Here is a 20381-nt window from a genome sequence, read left to right as displayed (position 1 = left end):
AGTCTAATGCGATCAACACTTCAGAAAAGAAATCCAACCTGGGAATATGGAGGGTGGAGAGGAAGACCCGAGAGGCACTACTCCTTCAGATTACAAATGTGTTTTTTAAGCCAAAAGAAGGACAAAGACAAACTTAAACATCATGATGGGAAAGCACTTGATGGCTGCTAACCAACAGTATCTGTGGTTTGGGGGAGGGAAGTGTGTGTGTGTGTCTGTGTGGGGGCTACAGATTTACTTTAAGGGTATATTCACACGAACAGACTCGCAGTGAGATTCTCGCTGCGAGTCTGGCAGGTCCTGGCAGTTCCCACACACTATATACTCGCTGCGGTCGTTCAGTATGTAATTCTACCGTCCTTAAAGTGTCACTGTCGTGAAATTTTTTTTTGCATAAATCAATAGTCCAGGCGATTTTAAGAAACTTTGTAATTGGGTTTATTATCCGAAAAATGCATTTTTATCATGAAAAAGCAGTTTGAAGCTCTCCCCCCTGTCTTCATTGTTCTCCTATGGAGAGAGCTAAAGAAAAGACCAAAACAGGACAACAAAGAGTTAATCTACAAATCCCTCATGGGATATCTCTTGTGACAGTCACCAGTGACCTGTCTGAGCTCGGATTACAGCTGTCACCCAGCTCAGTGCCTGTAATCCTCTGTTATCTGCTTTCTGCTGCCGGCTAACTCCCTCCTTCCTCCTCCCCCCTCCCCTCTCCCTAGAACAGACTGGGGATGTCTCCTGCAACAAGTCACAATTTTCAGATTTTTCAGAGTGGATGAAAAAGAGGAAGGAGGGGGGGACCTGGGAAAAGGCTTTTTACATGCAGATAATGGCAGATTTGGCTAATAAACCCAATTACAAAGTTTCTTAAAATCGCCTGGACTATTGATTTCTGCAAAAAAAAAAAATACGACAGTGACTCTTTAACCCCCTCTGCTCCCGCCCGGCTCCCCCGCTGTAAGCATACATTATCTGTCCTCGCTGCACGGGTCCGGCGTCCTGCTCTCCCGTCCGGCCAATCAGTGTGTTGCCTAGCCGCAGCCACTGATTGGCCGGACGGGAGAGCAGGACGCCGGACCCGTGCAGCGGAACATCTAGGCTGTGTTCCCACACTGCAGTTTCATTGTGTTACAGAATTATTTGCAGTACTTTATCATTTCATTGTACTCCCACCCACACAGCGCATAGTTGCTACCTGTAACACCACACAGCACACTCTATTCTTTACCTGTATTGCCGATATTGGAATAAAGTAAAGAAGTAAGAATTTAAAGGGGTATTCCAGGTTATTTTGATATTAATGCTACTGATTTCTCTTGTAATATAATTAATATATCTCATTGGTTTCTATAATAAATTTTGTCTCTTTCTCTCTATTTTTATGTAAGTCACGTGTTTCTGTGACGTCACCGAACCGGAAGTGTGGGGACTTCCCCGACTCGGCCGGCCTCTTGGTGTTTATGTAGTTAGAAAGCTAGCAGAGCTTTACAAACGGCCTCCCTGCGCACGGGAGGTCACATGACACCCTGTTCCCGGGCGGCCTGTCAGTGTGAAGGAGGTCGCATCCACCTCCTGTATAATCACTAAAACCCTCCACCCCCTGCCAGTATAATCATACCGATGTCTCCCCCGGCCCCCTCCATCCTGTGTATACAGTCCTTTTCAAAGATCTCTCACCCCATCCCCCGGTCTCGGCACCTCTTGCACTCAGCTGACAGGCTCTCTCTCTCTCTCTCTCGCTGTGTGTGAAGCAGGAGAGATTTCTTTCCTGCTCTGTACACAGTTCCTGGCAGCTGAGTTTTATCGGGGCAATTGACAGGAGCTGTGTACGGAGCAGGAAAGAAATCTCTCCTGCTTCACACACAGCGAGAGAGAGAAAGAGAGAGAGAGCCTGTCAGCTGAGTGCAAGAGGTGCCGAGACCGGGGGATGGGGTGAGAGATCTTTGAAAAGGACTGTATACACAGGATGGAGGGGGCCGGGGGAGACATCGGTATGATTATACTGGCAGGGGGTGGAGGGTTTTAGTGATTATACAGGAGGTGGATGCGACCTCCTTCACACTGACAGGCCGCCCGGGAACAGGGTGTCATGTGACCTCCCGTGTGCAGGGAGGCCGTTTGTAAAGCTCTGCTAGCTTTCTAACTACATAAACACCAAGAGGCCGGCCGAGTCGGGGAAGTCCCCACACTTCCGGTTCGGTGACGTCACAGAAACACGTGACTTACATAAAAATAGAGAGAAAGAGACAAAATTTATTATAGAAACCAATGAGATATATTAATTATATTACAAGAGAAATCAGTAGCATTAATATCAAAATAACCTGGAATACCCCTTTAATTTTATTTTTTTTTTCTTTTCATCTCCATGCATATACAGTATATACTGTTTATGCCTTGTTTTTGTCCAGGTGGGATTGGCAGTGCCAGCTCCGATCCTCTGTGCTGTTTAACATCATTTATTTGTGTCACTGCATGTTTTTTGTAAAGATGCTGCAGCACTGCACTGACACTCCAGTGTGAACATAGGCCTAATTTTTGCAGTGAACAGTGAACTTGCTGCACCGGATTCTGGTTGGTCAAAGATGGTGAATCACTCAGGGGATTGGGGGATCCAGCCAAGCCTCCTGTGACATCATGCCCTGCCCCCTGTCTGTATCATCAGTCTGCACTCAACAAACACACACAATGTAATTTTTGTCTCCTAAGGTGGGAGAGCAGAGGGAACAGGAGACAATGTGGATTGGCACAGAGGCCAGTTTCCTTCTCTTCCTAGTTTCAATTTGGTACCAGTGCGGCAGAACCGTACAGATATGGTAATACATTATGTAGACACCTATATAACTTTTTATGTACTTTTAATAGAAAACAAGTTTCCCTTATGTGGAGTTCCCCCTTTACATGTCAATTCTTTTGGCAGAATGCGGATTGGTGGCAGAAAATTCTGCTTGGAAATTCTGCAGTGTAAACAACGGAGCGGAAATTCCATTAAACACAATAGGACATTGCTCTGTTCATATTTTACAGGAGAAATTTCAAGCTGAAATTAAGAGCGGATTCCTCGCCTATTCCTTGCCTATTCCCTAAGCGACCTATTCCATGGAGCGATAATCAGCCGAATCGCTTGGTGGAATAGAGAAAACGATCAGCCGATGATCGTGTCATCGGCTGATCGTTTATTTAGGGCCAAACCTAAAATCATCGGTCACCCACCGCGCATCGCTTTGTGGAATAGCAGTGCACGGCGGGCGACCGAAGATTTGAGAAGCACCATACATTACCTAGCAAGGCTTCTCCTCTGCTCCGTCTACCTCCCCGGGTTCCGCCAGTGATCGGCTGAGAGGTCTGGCAGCTCAGTCAGGCCGCTCCGGAGTTGATGATGCGCCGCTGGACCCGGGGAGGAAGACGGAGCGGAGGAAAAGCCCTGCTAGGTAATGTATGCTGCAAGGGCTACAAGGACATCGGTAACAATGTCCCTGCAGCCCTCGCTAAACGATCATCGGGCCGTGGATAAGGAGATCGGCGCTCGTTTACACTGTTGATCGGGCCCGTGGAATAGGGCCCTAAGACTGCAAGGTCTAGGCTTCTCCTGTGTCACTAATAGAATTACACGTTATTGTTACTTCTGCTCTGGTAAGCAGAAACCTGCAGCTCCAGCAAAGGAAGCAGGTTTTTAGAAAATAATAGGAGACAATTACCTTTCCCGAATAGTGCAGGAACCAATTAGAGGGGGGCACTTCTGGACCTAATATTATCCAATAGGCCAGACAGAATATCAAAGGTAGAGGTGGGGGATCACCTAGGTAATAGTAACTACAACATAAAAAGGTTTTTATTTACCCTTTATTAATATGCTTAGCATGGGGCAACAAAAACATTAAACTTCAGGAAGACTAATGTCCAAAAACTAACAGAGGACTAAACTGGTGACTTAAACTGTGAGAATGTCCTGAAAAGTAAGAAGGACATTGGTTACATACTGTAGACTGGGACAATGCCCAGAGAAGTAAGAGAGAACCTTGGTGGCATAGACTGGTACAATGCCCTGAGAGGAATGAAAGGACCTTGGTGACATAAACTTGGACAATGCCTTGAGAAGTAAGAGAGAACCTTGGTGAAATAGACTGGGACACTGCCATGAGACGTAATGGTGCGTTTACACAGATTTATATGACAGATCATTAAAGCCAAAGTCACGAACAGACTATAAACAGGGAACAGGTCAAAAGGGAAAGACTGAGATTTTCCCTCTTTTCAAATCCATTCCTGGCTTTGGCATCAAAAATCTGTCAGATAAATCTCTCTGTGTAACCACACCATATGAGAGGACTTTGGTAAAATACAGTGGGACAATGCCCTGAAAGTAAGAGAGGACCTTGGTGACACAGACTGAGACAATGCCCTGGGAAGTAAGAGAGGACACAGACTGAGACAATGCCCTGGAAAGTAAGAGAGGACCTTGGTGATACAGACTGAGACAATGCCCTGGAAAGTAAGAGAGGACACAGACTGAGACAATGCCCTGGAAAGTAAGAGAGGACCTTGGTGATACAGACTGAGACAATGCCCTGGAAAGTAAGAGAGGACACAGACTGAGACAATGCCCTGGAAAGTAAGAGAGGACCTTGGTGACACAGACTGAGACAATGCCCTGGGAAGTAAGAGACGACCTTGGTGACACAGACTGAGACAATGCCCTGGAAAGTAAGAGAGGACACAGACTGAGACAATGCCCTGGAAAGTAAGAGAGGACCTTGGTGATACAGACTGAGACAATGCCTCTGGAAAGTAAGAGAGGACACAGACTGAGACAATGCCCTGGAAAGTAAGAGAGGACCTTGGTGACACAGACTGAGACAATGCCCTGGGAAGTAAGAGACGACCTTGGTGACACAGACTGAGACAATGCCCTGGAAAGTAAGAGAGGACACAGACTGAGACAATGCCCTGGAAAGTAAGAGAGGACCTTGGTGACACAGACTGAGACAATGCCCTGGGAAGTAAGAGACGACCTTGGTGACACAGACTGAGACAATGCCCTGGGAAGTAAGAGACAACCTTAGGGACACAGACTGGGGCAATGCCCTCAGAAAAAAGAGAGGACCTTGGTGACATAAATTGGGTGCCCTGAGAACAGAGAATCTTAGTGATATACACAAGGAAGTAGGAAAGGAGCTTGGGGACACAGACTAAGACAATATCCTGAGAAGTAAGAGAGGAACTTGGTGACATAGACTGGGAAAATGCTCTGAGAAGAGACATATACGCTGGGACAATGCCCTGAAAAGTAACAGAGGACCTTGGTGACACAGAATGAAGATAAAGATGATATGGCGCCTGTTTTTATTCCTCTAAGGGTCTGTTCACATCACGTCTGCTATGCCTCACAGTATATAAATGTAAATGCCATATGTATTTTCTATTGAGTACTTACATGTTGAGAACGGCCTTTCTGGGCACATAGCCAACTAGAAAAATAAAAAACTATGTATAATTCAAACTGTTTAATGTCTGACAGATGCAGTAGAACAGATGCCAGAGGGCGATGCAGTAAGACATATGTAGAAGTGCAATCCAGTAGAAGAGATGCAGTAGGGTGATACAGTAGGACAAATGCCAGAGGATGATGCAGTAGGGTGATACAGTACGGCAGATGCAGTAGTACGATACAGTAGCACAAATGCTGGAGGATGACGCAGTAGGGTGATGCAGTAAGGAAAATCCAGTAGGGCGAAACAGTAGGATAGATTAAAGGAGAAGTCTGGCCAAAATTTTTATTCAAGTATTCTATTGCCCCCCAAAAGTTATACAAATTACTAATATACACTTATTACGGGAAATGTTTATAAAGTGCTTTTTTCCCTGCACTTACTACAGCATCAGGGTTTCACTTCTTGGACAAAATGGTGTAGTCACTTTTGGGGGGCAATACAATACTTTAAGGGTGCCTTCACACCTACTGGATCTGCAGCGGATCTCACTTCTGCGGATTCGCAGAGAGATCAGCTGCGGATCCAGTATCAATTCACCCCTATGATAGCACATACTCGCAGCGGGATTGACATCCCGCTGTGAATATGTGCTTTAACCTCCCGCTGTCCACAGCCCCGCCGCCGCATCCCCCATCCCCGGCCGCATCCAGCAGCCCGCATCCCCCATCCCCGGCCGGGGATGGGGGGATGCGCCGGGCATGGGCTGATGCGGCCAGGGATGGGGGATGCGACGGCGGGGCTGCGGACAGCGGGGGGTTAAAGCACATATTCACAGAGGAATCCCGCTGCAAGTATGTGCTATCATAGGGGTGAATGGTACCGGATCCGCAGCGGTTCTCGCTATCCAGATCCGGTAGGTGTGAAGGTACCCTAATAAAGATTTTGGCCGGACTTTACCGCAGCAGATTTCATTTAAATAACTAAATACAGCATCAAATCTGCTGCGGATCTGCTGCGGATCTGCTGCGGATCCTGTAAGTGTGAACGCACCCTTAAGTGGACAGATGCAGTAGAAAAAATGCATTAGGACAGATACATTAGGGCAATGCAGTAAGACAGATGCAGTAGTACAGATGCCGGATGACAAATGCAGTAGGGCAGATGCAGTAGAACGATGCAGGAAGGCAATGCAGTAGGGCAGACGCAGGAAAGCAGTAATAAAAGATGCTGCTGGGCAATGAGTAGGACAGATGCAGTAGGACAGGGATGGGGAACCTTTAGCCCTGTTGCAAGCTGGAGGGCCGAAGGTTCCCTATTCCTGCAGTAGGGCAATATAGGTGGAAAGATGCAGTAGGACAGATGCAGAAGAGCAATACACTATGACAGATGCCAGAATATGATGCAGTAGGAAACATGCAGTAGGGCGATGCAATAGAACAAATGCAGTAAGACGATGCAGTAGTAGGACAGATACTGGAGCTTGATGCACTAGGACAGACGCTGGAGAACAAATGCAGTAAGGTGATGAAATAGGACAGATGCAGGAGGACAAATGCAGTAGGACAAATGCAGTAAGATGATGCAGTAGGACACATGCAGCAGGACAAATGCAGTAGGGCAATGCAGTAGTAGGACAGATGCTGGAGCTTGATGCACTAGGGCAGATGCTGAAGAACAAATGCAGTAAGGCGATACAGTAGGACAGATGCAGGAACACGAATGCAGTAGGACAGATGCAGCAGGACAAATGCAGTAGGGCGATGCAGTAGTAGGACAGATGCTGGAGCTTGATGCACTAGGGCAGATGCTGGAGAACAAATGCAGTAAGGCGATGCAGTAGGACAGATGCAGTAGGACAAATGCAGTAAGATGATGCAGTAGGACAGATGCAGGAGGACAAATGCAGTAGCGTGATGCAGTAGTAGGACAGATGCTGGAGCTTGATGCACTAGGACAGATGCTTGAGAACAAATGCAGTAAGGCGATGCAGTAGGACAGATACAGGTGGACAAATGCAGTAGAGACGCAGGACAGATGCAGTCGGACAGATAACAAAGGGCGATGCAGTGGGTCAAATGCAGTAGGACAGATGCAAAAGGGAAAATTTACATAAAAAATAAAACTCAGGCAGCGTGAATTCTAGATTGAAGCTTACATTTTCCTTCATAGTTGCGGCATAATATTTTATCAGAACCGGTGAGCTGAATAACATCCAGAAGTTCTCCTCTTGTGTATGCAAGATCCTTATAGCCGGGTTTCTGAATAACAGCATTAGGGTCGACCATCATTCGTGTTAACACTTTAATTTCCCCATGAAACTGTGAAATAAAAAGGCAGCATATGGTAATGCAATAACAAGGCATGCTGTACAATAAACAATACACTTCCTAAAAGCTTCACTTTACTAGTTTACTAGTAACAAGGGACTGTATCCAAACCTACTACAGCAGCAACACAATCAGGATTACTGAATATTTTTATTATGATAGTGCTTGAAAAGTTGCTCTTAAAGGGTCGGCACCAAAGCCATTCTTAAAGAGATGGCACCAAAGTCGCTCCTAAAGGGACAACACAAAAGTCACTTTTAAATGACTGGCATCAAAGTCACTCTTAAAGGGATCGTACTAAAATCACTCTTTAGTACCAAAATCGCTCTTAAAGGGCAGGGGCCGAATTCGCTCTTAAAGGGTACCTAAGTCTTAAAGGGGCAGTACCAAAGTAGCTCTTAAAGGGACAGTACATAAGTCGATCTGAAAGGGACAGTATCAAAGTTGCTCTTAAAAGGATGGGCCCACATTCGCTCTTAAAGGGACAGTACCAAAGTAACTCTTAAAGGGATCGTATCAAAGTCGCTCTTAAAGAGCCGGAGCCAAATTAGTACTTGAAGGGATGGTACAAAAGTTGCTCTTAAAGGGGCGGTACCAAAGTTACTCTTAAAGGGATGGTACCAAAGTCACTGTTAAAATGACGGTACCTAAGTCGCTGTTAAAGGGACAGTACCTAAGTCTCTTTTAAAGGGCTGGTATCAAAGTTGATCCTAAAGGGCCTGGGCCAAATTAGCTCTTTATGGGCCAGAGCTAAATTAACTCTTAAAGGGATGGTACCACAGTCGCTCTTAAAGGGGTGGTACAAAGAGCCGGGGCCAAACTTTCTCTTAAAGGGACTGTACCAAAATCGCTCTTAAAGAGCCGGAGCCAAATTAGTACTTGAAGGGATGGTACAAAAGTTGCTCTTAAATGGGCGGTACCAAAGTTACTCTTAAAGGGATGGTACCAAAGTCACTGTTAAAATGACGGTACCTAAGTCGCTGTTAAAGGGACAGTACCTAAGTCTCTTTTAAAGGGCTGGTATCAAAGTTGATCCTAAAGGGCCTGGGCCAAATTAGCTCTTTATGGGCCAGAGCTAAATTAACTCTTAAAGGGATGGTACCAAAGTCGCTCTTAAAGGGGTGGTACAAAGAGCCGGGGCCAAACTTTCTCTTAAAGGGACTGTACCAAAATCGCTCTAAAAGGGACAGTGCCAAAGTCGCTCTAAAAAGGGAGGTACCAAAGTCGCTCTTAAAAGGCACAGTACCAAAGTCTCTTTTAAAGGGCCAGTACCATAGTTGCTTTAAAAGGGACAGTACATTAATCACTCTTAAAGGGACAGTACTTAAGTCGCTTTTAAAGCGAGGGAACCCAGCTACTGGGGAAAGTAAATAACAGGGGGGCTGGCTACTACGGCGGAAACTATATACAGGGAGGCCTGGCTACAAGGGAAACAACTCACGGGAAAACCTGACTACTGCAGGGGAAACTATATGGGGGGGAGCTGGCTACTACAGGAGAAACTATATAAAAGGAGGCCTGGCTACAACAGGAGAAACTATATACAGAGGGGCTGGCTACTACAGCAGAAACTATATACAGGGAGGCCTGGCTACAGGGGAAACAACCCACTGGGGAACCTGGCTAATGCAGGGTAAACTATAGGGGGGTTGCTGGCTACTGCAGGAGAAACTATATACAGGGAGGCCTGGCTACAGGGGAAACAACCCACTGGGGAACCTGGCTAATGCAGGGTAAACTATAGGGGGGTTGCTGGCTACTGCAGGAGAAACTATATATGGGGGGCCTGGCTACTACAGGAGAAACTATACACAGGGAGGCCTGGTTACAGGGGAAACTATATACAGGGGGCCTGGCTACAAGAGGAGAAACTATCAACAGGGAGGCCCGGCTCAGCTCAGCTCTTAGCTTCTTTGACTTACTGGAGATCAGTCCCTCAGAGGGTGAGCCTTTTCCTCAGAGGGCGACTGTTCTGATCCATGATCTGGTTACCCCACCTCTTGGGTTTAGCGCTGCATCTTAGCTAGTTAGCTCTCGCTGAACTGAACTGGTCAACTGCAGACTAACCTGAACTGCCTTCATCCTCACACCTGACAGGAAATCCCTACCTTATATAGGGTGGTGTGACAGGATGTGTGTGTGTGAGAGAGAAGAAGTGTACAGAGTGTCTGCTTCATAAAACATCACGTAAGAACACAGCCTAACCGTTTACATGGAGTGAGACACCTAGTGGCTGCAGCAGAGATTGCAGCTAAAATCACCTGGTGTGACACCTGAACAAACTAGTTTTACCTGAGTGTACTGACAAGAAGAACCACCCATAGTGGGACACTACACAGGGGAAACTATATAAAGGGGGGCCCAGCTACTACAGGAGAAACTATAAATAGGCGGCCTTGCTACTACAGGTGAAACTTTATAAGGAAGCCCGACTACTACAGGAGAAACTATGTACTATGGCCTTGCTACTACAGGTGACACTATATACAGGGGGCCTGGGTACTACAAGTAAGCCTGGCTATTTCAGGAGAAATAATATACAGGGGGGCCTGGCTACTATAGGAGAAACTGTATGGGGAGGGGGCTGGCTACAGGAAAAACTATATACAGGGGGGCCTGGCTACTACAGGAGAAATTATGCACAGGGTGGCCTGACTAGATACTGGGTGGGTAGGGCTTTATTTATTTATTTTTTTCAAATTAAGTATAATAGCATAGAGGGGCCACAGGGGGCCTAATACTAAAGAGAGGACACAGAAGCTTGAATAGCTGTGAAGATGTGACCTTGGGCATGCAGCAGGACGTTGGGGCAATGGATCAGCGGTATGCCTGCAGTGTTGGACCACAAGTAGCTGGTAGTGGAGGCTGGCAGAGGGTAGTGGCATGGTGGTGGCTGGTGGCTTATTTTAAGCTATACTGTAAATCCTCCACTATGCCTTATTTTCGAAGGATGTGTTATTTTCGGTAAAACACGGTACAGGGTAAGGGGGGAGATGGGGAGAGAAGTGCTTAGCTGAACATTGTAATATCTATGGGACAGAGGCGACAAGGCGCCATCCGCCATATTGAGCTGAGCCCAACACTCTGCAGCAGCCCCAGCATGGGAGGCACATTGTATGGATTGGGTGGAGGGATATATCCCACAGCCTGTTTTAGCAAATCCCAAATATATTGATATTTGAAGTAGTCTGGAGGGTTTGAGGGCCAAAACAGTGTGCAGAATTGATCGTTGAATTCCTGCAGCATAAAGATCCAAGCTCAATGACGCAACGTACAGCACTCTACTGTTACCAAGGAAGTCTCCCTCACCTTCCAAATCATAGCAGATCCACTTCAGGCTGGGGTTTGCATCAGGGGACAGGGCTGTGGGAGTAATCTCTTCATAGCTTTAACCCCTCTATGTGCCCACATATGTCCTGCTCATTCCTCCATGCTCCCTGCTATAATGTGCGTGCACTCACACTTAGCTATACACACTGCTAATAAAATGTGCCTGCACTTACACTCAGCTATTCACACTGCTGTATAGAGAAGTTTCTGTCACTGTCCTCCTGCACAGCTCTGATTCTCATTTCCTGATTGGTCCATGCTGAACACACACACCCCTTCCCTATTGCTGTCATGTGACCAGAGTTCTGACAGAAAGCCCTGCTTCTCTATTCTAGTCTATTGTACTACGCTACTGCATTGTGGAGATCTTTAGTTCCATCCAGTATCTACAAACTGCTGCTGTTTTTTCAGGTTTATGCACTTACTTTATATTTTACATTACACTACCCATGCTGATTGCTATACTGTACAATAACTTATAATATGACATATTCGGCAGTTTCTGAATGTTTGTTTCCCTTGTTTTACCTGGTATTTAAAATAAAAAAAATCATTAATTTTGGGGTAGGGAACCAATTTTCTACATTTCAATGATTTCTTTTGGGAAAATTTGCTTTGGTTTAAGAGTGATTTTGATTACAAGCATGGTCCCAGAACAAATTTTGCTCGTAATACAAGGCACCACTGTATATATAATTACTGGATGTCCTACGGCAGCACAATAATGTGTTAAGTTTTATACACACACACACACACACACACACACACACACACACACACACACACACTGGAAGGAGGCAGAATCAGCGGATAACAATTAGACTAATCAGGATACCATAAATAGCTCACAAAGAATGAGAGACAGTGAATTTTATTTCTTCGGGCTTTGCAAGAAGGGACTTTTTTCATCTAGACATCTGTGGAAGATTTACAGTACAGACTTTATCCCTGCTGTCCCATTCATGATAAGCCACCCAACAGCGAGTGTCCCTTAAAGGGGAACTCCGGATAAGAAAAACTTGTTTTCTATTAAAAGTACATTAAAAGTTATATAGATGTGTCTATACAATGTATTACTGTATCTGTACGGTTCTGCCACACTGGAAGCTGATAGAAATCCAGGAAGTGAAAAAAAAAATGGACTCTGTGTCAATCCACATTGTCTCCTGCTCCTTCTGCTATCCCCCCTTAGGAGACAAATCTTCCATGCCTGTGTCTCACATTGTGTGTGTTTGGTGAGATCAGGCTGATGATGCAGAGAGGGGGCAGGGCATGTTTCACCATCTCAGTCTGGCCAGAGGAAGGTGTTTCAACTTCGCTGATTGTGCAAAAGTCTACAGAGAAATTAGGGCTGTGTTCACACATGTTGGAGTGTCATTGCAGTACTGCAGTATCTGCACAAAAATGATGCAGTAACACAAATAGATAATGCTAAACAGCAGAGAGGATAAGAGCCAGCACTGCCAATCCCACCTGCACAAAAAACAAGGCATAAACAGGTATGTCCCATGTAAGATAGTATCGAATAAAGTCCCTTTTGTGGGAATCAACTTCAAAGATAAAAGATGCTTGATCATAATAAGTGTGTGGAAAGGAAAAGAAAAGAAAAAAAATGTAATTTAAAAAGTTCTTTGCTTTATTCCAATATCAGCATTACAGGTAGAGAATACAGCGTGCTGGGTGGTGTTACAGGTAGTAACTGTGTGCTGTGTGGGTGGGAGCACAATGAAATTATAAAGTACTGCAAATAATTCAGTAACACAATGAAACTGCAATGTGTAAACACAGCCTAGATGTTCTGCAACAGCTTTGGGCGGGGAATGTGCAGGGTGGGGGACTGTGATGGAACAGCTGAGGGAAAGAATTGCATTCTGGAACCTGTAGTACTGAGTACATCTACTCAACCAGGAAATACAGAAACACAAAACAGAACAAACTTCCCACCCACCCACCCAAAAAAAAATAAAAAATGGATTTTTGGTAGTTTCAAAACTGGGATAGATAGGTAAGTAATGCTTTATGCTTCTGCAGAAGTTTCATTTTTTTAAACCTCTACCCGGAGTTCCCCTTTAAGACATTAGCCAGCAGCGAGTTATCCCTGCTATATGATTTTTAGTATCCTATCCAGCATCGAGCGATTCCTGCTGTGTATACTATTTTTTCCTTTTCAAATTTTAAGCAGGGAGTGATTCCTGCTGTTTTGAAGTAAATTATACAGCCTCTATTCAGGTATTATGTAGGGCAACATGTGTTCTGCCTGGCATTACTATCTCTTTATGATCACTGTTTACCTTTCCTTTCTTAGGCCTTTCCTGTTCCATAGCCTCCTCCAGGTTCCCATCTGATCGTCTCACCACCAAAAGTGATGTACCGTGTCTGCAGACTTGGGGCCAACAGTGAATCCCAGGTACGCTAGACCTCCTGCTGCTCTGCTGTACTTTCTACCGAGTTTCCCGGTTCCTGCATCTTAGGCGGTGGCATTTTGCATCACCGGAAGTGATGTATTGCGTGGCCGGAAGTTCCCTGATGCAGTGGGCTTGCCTTGCGCTATGCTGCTCGGTCAAGGTGTGTGTCTTTGCCTAGGAGTTATTATTTAATGGCATCCCGGTTGTCTGTGGGGTTTGCTAGCCAGGTAGCCGGTGTGCCAGACGCAAATAGTAAGTGGTAGCCAAGGGTCTGAGGACTCCTTGGCTACCTGAGGACTCCTTGATTATCTGAGGATTCAAAAGAACTGCCTATCTGTCAGTTCAATAGATCTCAGGGATCTTCCTACAATACAAAGAAGAACAAGGCCCCTGCAAAAAAAAAGTCACCAGATCAATGATGACAATCTGATGGAATTGGCAATGGGAGCAAGTTTGCTTCAGTTCTCTTTAGTTTGGGAAACAACAGAAGATTTGTGGGTGCAGTCTGTGGTGAAAAGAGGATATTCCCTAGAATTCAAGAATCTCTTAGAAAACAGGTTCCTGTTGAACAATTCCCAGAATACTCTGCTGTATCCTTTAGTCCACAAATTCATTCAAAAGGCAGACCTGGAGGAAGTTCCCATACCTCAGAGGGGCAGATGAGTTTATTCCTGTATTTTAACCATGCCAAAACCAAACAACAAGCACCGTCTCGTCATAGATCTTACCTACAGTATCTGAACAAACACCTATAGTCTAAGCATTTCAGGATGGAGAGTATATGATCTGTAATCTTTAGTCTCTCATTAGCACCTCGGGTGTTCACAAAGGTGGCAGTTGTTCTAACAGCAGCTCTACGTCTGAAGGGGATAATAATAATAATCCCTTATTTCGATGACTGGCTAGTAAAGGCAGCAGCCCTTCTGTCCTGCCATCTCCAAACTACTCTTCATCTTCTTCAGAGTCTTGGGTTTCTGTTGAACCTTCAAAAGTCACATTTCATGCCAATCCAGAAGATTCAGCCCTTAGGATTCAGATTGGACTCCAGTCTGATGCCACTGACATTATCTCAAGAGAGGACTTTGAAGATCCACCACAAAGTCCGTTCTCTGATTGTAAATCCATCAACCACTATCAGGATAGGGATGAGAGTTCTGGGCGTTGGACGCTAGGTCCTGGGCAAGAGCTCATTTGAGGGAACTTCAGTCAAACATCCTTTCGGTTTAGGACAGAAGCTGGCACTCCCTAGATAGAACTTTGTGGATTTCGAGGTCAACCTGCCAAGATCTAAGATGGTGGCTCACTCCAGCTCTTCTACAGAAGGGAATTCCTCTGACTTCTCACCCCAAGATGGTCCTCACGATGAAGGAATCCTCCTATGCCGGGGTGCTCATGTCGGGAGCAACCCGGTTTAGAAGCCGCGGCCCCCTTTCGACAGGAAGAATTATTATAAATATTATAAATTGGAAGGAGTTGAGAGCTGTGAGACTACCGCTTATTCACTTCTGCCAGATTCTCCTCAACAAGTCATTGTTCAATCGGACAGTATGGTGACTGTATTCTATTTGAAGAATAAGGAAGGCACCTGCTCTCTGACCCTCATGATAGAGTGCAAGATGATCTTCCTGTGGGCAGAAACCAACCTGTCAGCCCTCTCAACCGTTCATATTAGGGGCACTCTCGACAACACTGCGGATTATCTGAGCCGACACAGTCTACCTCAAGGAAAGTGTTCCGATCCTTCACTTAGTAGTTTGAAGTTCCAGAAAAAGATGTATTTGGCTCCAAAGAAAATGCCAAATTCATCCTTCCCTTCTGGCCCTGTTGGGCCTGGTACTCGCTCGTGTTGAGTCTATCAAAAGGAAGATACTGGGAAATTCCATACCGAGCAGACTTTTTGTTGCAGAGGGACATCTAACATCTGGGTCCCAAAACCCTGAGACTCACAGCTTGGCTGATCAACTAGATGATCTCCACCATCAGCCACCCACTGAGCTCATTCAACATGTGGATTTAAAGTTCTTGTCCTGGAAGACTTTATTCTTGGTGGCCATAGCCTCTGCCCAGATTATAAGTGAGCTGCAAGCATTATCCTCAAGACAACCATATCTTAGAGATCCTGGAGACTGCCTTTCCCTGCGCACAATGCCATGTTTCCTATCCAAGGTGTATTTTGCATTCTTTCTAAACCAGGAGATTCTACTACCCTCTCTTCAGTCTGATGATCCCTCCATTGTCTGGCTAGACGTCAGAAGAGCCTTGCTATGCTACCTACAGAAGGTGTCTTTATTTTGTAAAGCGGAACAGCTGTTTTGTCAATACTTTCATGGATCCAGTGTTTGCAAAGCCCTAATGTCTACCCTATCCATATGGGTAAGGGACGCCATTGCCTTCTGCTATGAACAAGAGGGCCTTGAAGCTCCCTCAGTCTTAAGAGCTAACCAGATCTACCGCTGCTTCCTGGAGTCATCTCACGTTCCATTGGAGGAAATATGCAGAGCCAATAGGTGGGTAACTCCTTTAACATTCATGAAGCACTGTCGACTAGACATGTCTGGTACTCCAGCCTTCAGGAAAAAAGTGCTTCTAAGTGCTGCTGTTAAGTTACCCACCTCTTTCTGCTTACTGCTGTGAAAATCCAATTTTTGTGCTGCCTTAGGACGTCCAGGAAGGGTAAAAATTTACTAACCTGAAGTTTTCTTTTCCTGGAGTCTGTAGGCAGCACAAGCTAACGTCCCTTTAAAATTATATATTGCTGCAAACAGTTTACTGACTCTCTGTCTTTGTGGGCTATTCATGGTATCCTGATTAGTCTAATTGTTATCTGCTGATTAATGTCTCTTCTGCCCGTTCCAGGGGGGTAAAACTTAATCCATTGTTGTGCTGCCTATGGACTCCTGGAAATTTCAGGTTAGTAAATTTTAACCCATACATATATGAGTCATTAAAACTGGCTACAATCTTTATGGGAAATTAACTACAACAATCACCCATGCTGCATGGTCTCAGCATGGTACTAATTACAAGAGCATTACACCAGCTTAAATGCAGCAGAATTGTTGGGACATCTCCAGGATATTACCATGTATTACATGTACAGACATGCGGAGGAGTTCTTTATGTATACAAAAAGAGTATCCTAATTACTTGTGTATACATTTAGGGATAGTGCAGGTATACTTTACCCTACACATCACTGCCAGTATCGCTCAGATTACAGACACAAGTGCGGGTTCAGCATGACATTACAATGGGCTGGATTTTGGCACAACATAGACAGGAGCTTTACTTTAAGTTACTACTTCACAGTCATCTTATTGTTTGTTCAATGAACATACAACCAGCTTCTAGGAAGCCTCTGAATTATTTTACCTAATAAAAGACCCAAAAATTACCTAATTAGCATAAAATACATAAAATAATGCCCCTCATTGCCATAATGAATTACTATGTTTCTTTGCTTAGAATCCCCTGTAAGGATCTATCAGCAGGTTAGGATGGGGCACGGTATTAACTGGTTGCACAGCAATGCATTACCTGTCTTAAGCTCTCAATCACAGCACTCAGGCAAGTCTGTGGGGACCCAGAGCTGATGCAGAAGATCTCATGTCACAGCAGACTATCTCAAAATCATTGAAGTTACAGTACCTGCTGCATTTATTACTTGTCTGATCTTTCCGAGGCATCATTTAGCATATAGAAGCATGCCATAAACACACCTCATTTTCTTTAAATGTACCAATAAAGATATATATGTATTTGTGTATATTATGCTGATAGGTATGTGGGCTTTACAGTATGTGCTACTCAGAGCTGCAGTCTTGTGAGAACATACAAAAGACTTATTGTAGGGATTATTTGTTACTATGTCATCTATTCTATTCTACTTACTTGGAATTTTCTCCGAAATTCCTCCTCTTGCTTTTGAAGTTTTTTCAGATTTGTCTCATTCTTCCAGCTCGTTATTAACATGTTTTCTTCTAACGTGGACTGTGAACTTGAAAAAAAAAAAAACGGGAAAAAAAAATGACAAATGCATATCTTTACATTATCTATGTTATCTATATATTATCTATGTTAGATACATATTATCTATATATTATCTGTTATCTATATATATTATTTATGTTATCTATAGTTGGGACAGAGAAATTATTATTATAATATAACATAGGTTATATTATGTAATATTTCAAACATAGAAAGAGAAGCTCTTACATCCCCTTGACACAACTGGAAAATCCCCGATATAAAATCTGGATGGATTTCGGGACCCATAGGGGTACATTAGTCACGGACACCGGGGGACAGCGGGAAGACCGGGGACCAGAGCAGCAGGATGTGAGCCCCAGCGCTGTAGCCAGGAGGTGAGTAGTAGTTATTTTCTTCCACTCCCTCCCTGGATGTTAGGAAAAAAGGGGTGCCGGCCGGAGTACCTCTTTAGGCTATGTTCACACATAAATATGGCCTTTGTTGCCATCAGCAACAACAGGCGTACTTTATGAGCCTGTGAACACTGCCTATTGATCTATGGGATCCCGGCCAGAGCGTATAAACATCGTATATGCTGCGGCCGGGATCCCATGCAGTGCCGCAAATAACTGACATGTCAGTTTTCTGCGGCCACAATTCAATGAATTGCGACCGTAGGAAACCCTGTCAGTGCACACAATGAAGGGAGTGGCTCCGGCCGGGATGATCCTGGCAGAGACTGGCCAATATGTGACCCGGCCGGGGTCACGGAATGGCCGGTCGTTCACGTAATGTGAACATAGCCTTTTAGTTCAAGGCCTATTTTGTAAATCTTTTATATAAACCTACAAAAAATCTCCACAATAAAATCTACACCGCTTTTTCAAGGAGCTCTTCAACAAAGCGGTCACGAAACACCGAGTGTGGCAAGGTGGGAATCGGTACACATGGCAACTGGGTCAGTATGTGGTTACAGGATTCTAGTTAGGTCTGGTGAGATTAGTGATTAGTATTGAACTAGGGGAAATGGTGTTTAAAATACATGTGCTGTAAGCTGCCATTAGGTCTTTAATTGGATGGAGTGCTGGAATATCACTGGTGCTATAGTTGCTTTGATATTTTGCTGCTATTAGGCTGTATATTACAAGGGATTGTGCGATTTATATTTTGTTGCTGCTATAGATTTACCCTATTGGACTTTTATGCATCTGTTTGGCCAATTGTGCATAATCATGTGCATATATATTTATATGTTATTCTGTGACCTGCAGTCCATGTAATATCCAATTATTTGTTATACAATTTCATGTACCAGATTCCTCCCAATGGTTTTTAACATGTCTAATGTGTATATGTTTTTATGGGTGGGCTGATTTTTGTCTGAAAAAAATACATTTATTTAGGAAATTTATAAACTGGCACGCTACTGATCCCAGTGGGCGCTTCTTTGTAGCAGGCTAGACTGTTGTTGAGCCCCGCCAGTGCCTTGGGGTACCCCTCAAGTGCCTGTGCCTTCCTCAACACTAGTCTGTCGAGCTGTACTAACTGACGCTGTACCCCTCGCCCTTTTGCCTCCGTAATCACAAGCTGTGGATGGGACCTGACGCTGGCTTGGTGGAACAAATCAATAGTCATCCCCTTAAGATGGTGATGACATATGAGGACCAAGATTTCGTGTAGGGTCTGCGAAAGCTTCAATGTGGTCTGGAACAAAGTTGTCCTCTCCTAACCGCTCTTCTTCCCATATGATGCATGCGGGTTATTAGTACCCAGGTGCATAACTTTACATTTATCCACATTGAACCTCATTTGCCAAGTGGACGCCCAAACACTCAGTGTGTCTAAGTCATCCTGTAACATCTGCACATCCTCCATAGACTGTACTGTACTACAAAGCTTGGTGTCATCTGCAAAGATAGAAACATTGCTGTTAATTCCATTCTCAATATTATTAATAAACAAGTTAAACAGAAGAGGGCCCAGTACTGACCCTTGGGGTACACCACTTATTACCGGGGACCATTCGGAGTAGGAATCATTGACCACCACTCTCTGGGTACGATTATTAAGCCAGTTTTCAATCCAGTTTACACATTAAATTTTCCAAACCGATAGACTTTAACTTACCCATCAGACATGGCTTCGGGATTAACTACTGACTGCCATGGAGCTGGAACTTTGAAGGATCTTTTTCACAATACCAGCCTGGCTAGTGTTCGCCTCAACACTGTGTCCTACTGGGATTAACAAATTTCATCCAAGCCTGTTGGGATTGCTACTAACACAACCCCCTAGTCATTCCTTAAGGATGTTAAAGATGTTGGCCCGTCAGTCGAACTGTTACCAGACTGCAGCTCAAGCTGGGCCACTCTATGTCTAGATTAAAATAAAAAATGGCACTTATGTTGATTCCACTTAAACTAACAGAATACAAAGGGTGCCACACAAGGAGAGGTGACAGGGAGGCTAATATTGCTAATATTATTGAATCAGACCTAAAATTTGCAAACCTCACAAAATTAATTTTAAGCTGCTTTGCTCATCACTAGCCGGTACTATGTATATGTCAAGCTGTGAGACTGAGGTCAGCATTATGGGGCTCCTGCCACCAGATGTCACTGTTCTATTTCACGGCTGATGGTTAAAACTATATAATATGATGTCTCTATTGATGACGTGTATTTCCTGCCACTCTCTAATGATTTTTACTAACCAATCCTTGAGCAATACAGAGGGTTTTTCTGATTGTTATCCAATCAGATCCCCTGGTTACAGAGTGTGTATGAGAAGCAACACTACAGAGAGTGTGGATTTAGGAACTTTCTCTTACAGCTCCAGCTGAACCAGTGTCTGAATAGTTACCCAAGTATATTCAACTCAACTACTGAATGCCAAGTGTGTGAAGCATTTTTCTT

The 20381-nt window shown here is 44.5% G+C and overlaps 1 protein-coding gene across 1 annotated transcript in view; it reads right to left on the bottom strand.

The window, feature by feature from the left end:
* Positions 1–19604, bottom strand: part of LOC138775046 (PML-RARA-regulated adapter molecule 1-like) — a 37087-nt gene extending 17483 nt beyond the window's left edge. Inside the window, exons 1-4 of the mRNA XM_069955780.1 lie at positions 19594–19604; positions 17386–17491; positions 7588–7750; positions 5435–5468 (exon numbers count right to left, since the gene is read on the bottom strand). Coding sequence (XP_069811881.1) covers positions 5435–5468; positions 7588–7750; positions 17386–17491; positions 19594–19604 — 314 coding nt within the window. The remainder of the gene's footprint in view (positions 1–5434; positions 5469–7587; positions 7751–17385; positions 17492–19593) is intronic.
* Between the last annotated feature and the right edge of the window lie 777 nt (positions 19605–20381).

This window comes from Dendropsophus ebraccatus, unplaced genomic scaffold (assembly GCF_027789765.1).
Source record: "Dendropsophus ebraccatus isolate aDenEbr1 unplaced genomic scaffold, aDenEbr1.pat pat_scaffold_1266_ctg1, whole genome shotgun sequence".
NCBI classification, from domain to species: Eukaryota; Metazoa; Chordata; class Amphibia; order Anura; family Hylidae; genus Dendropsophus; species Dendropsophus ebraccatus.
Note: the sequence above shows the minus strand (reverse complement) of the source record. Positions and strands in the feature narration are given on the sequence as shown.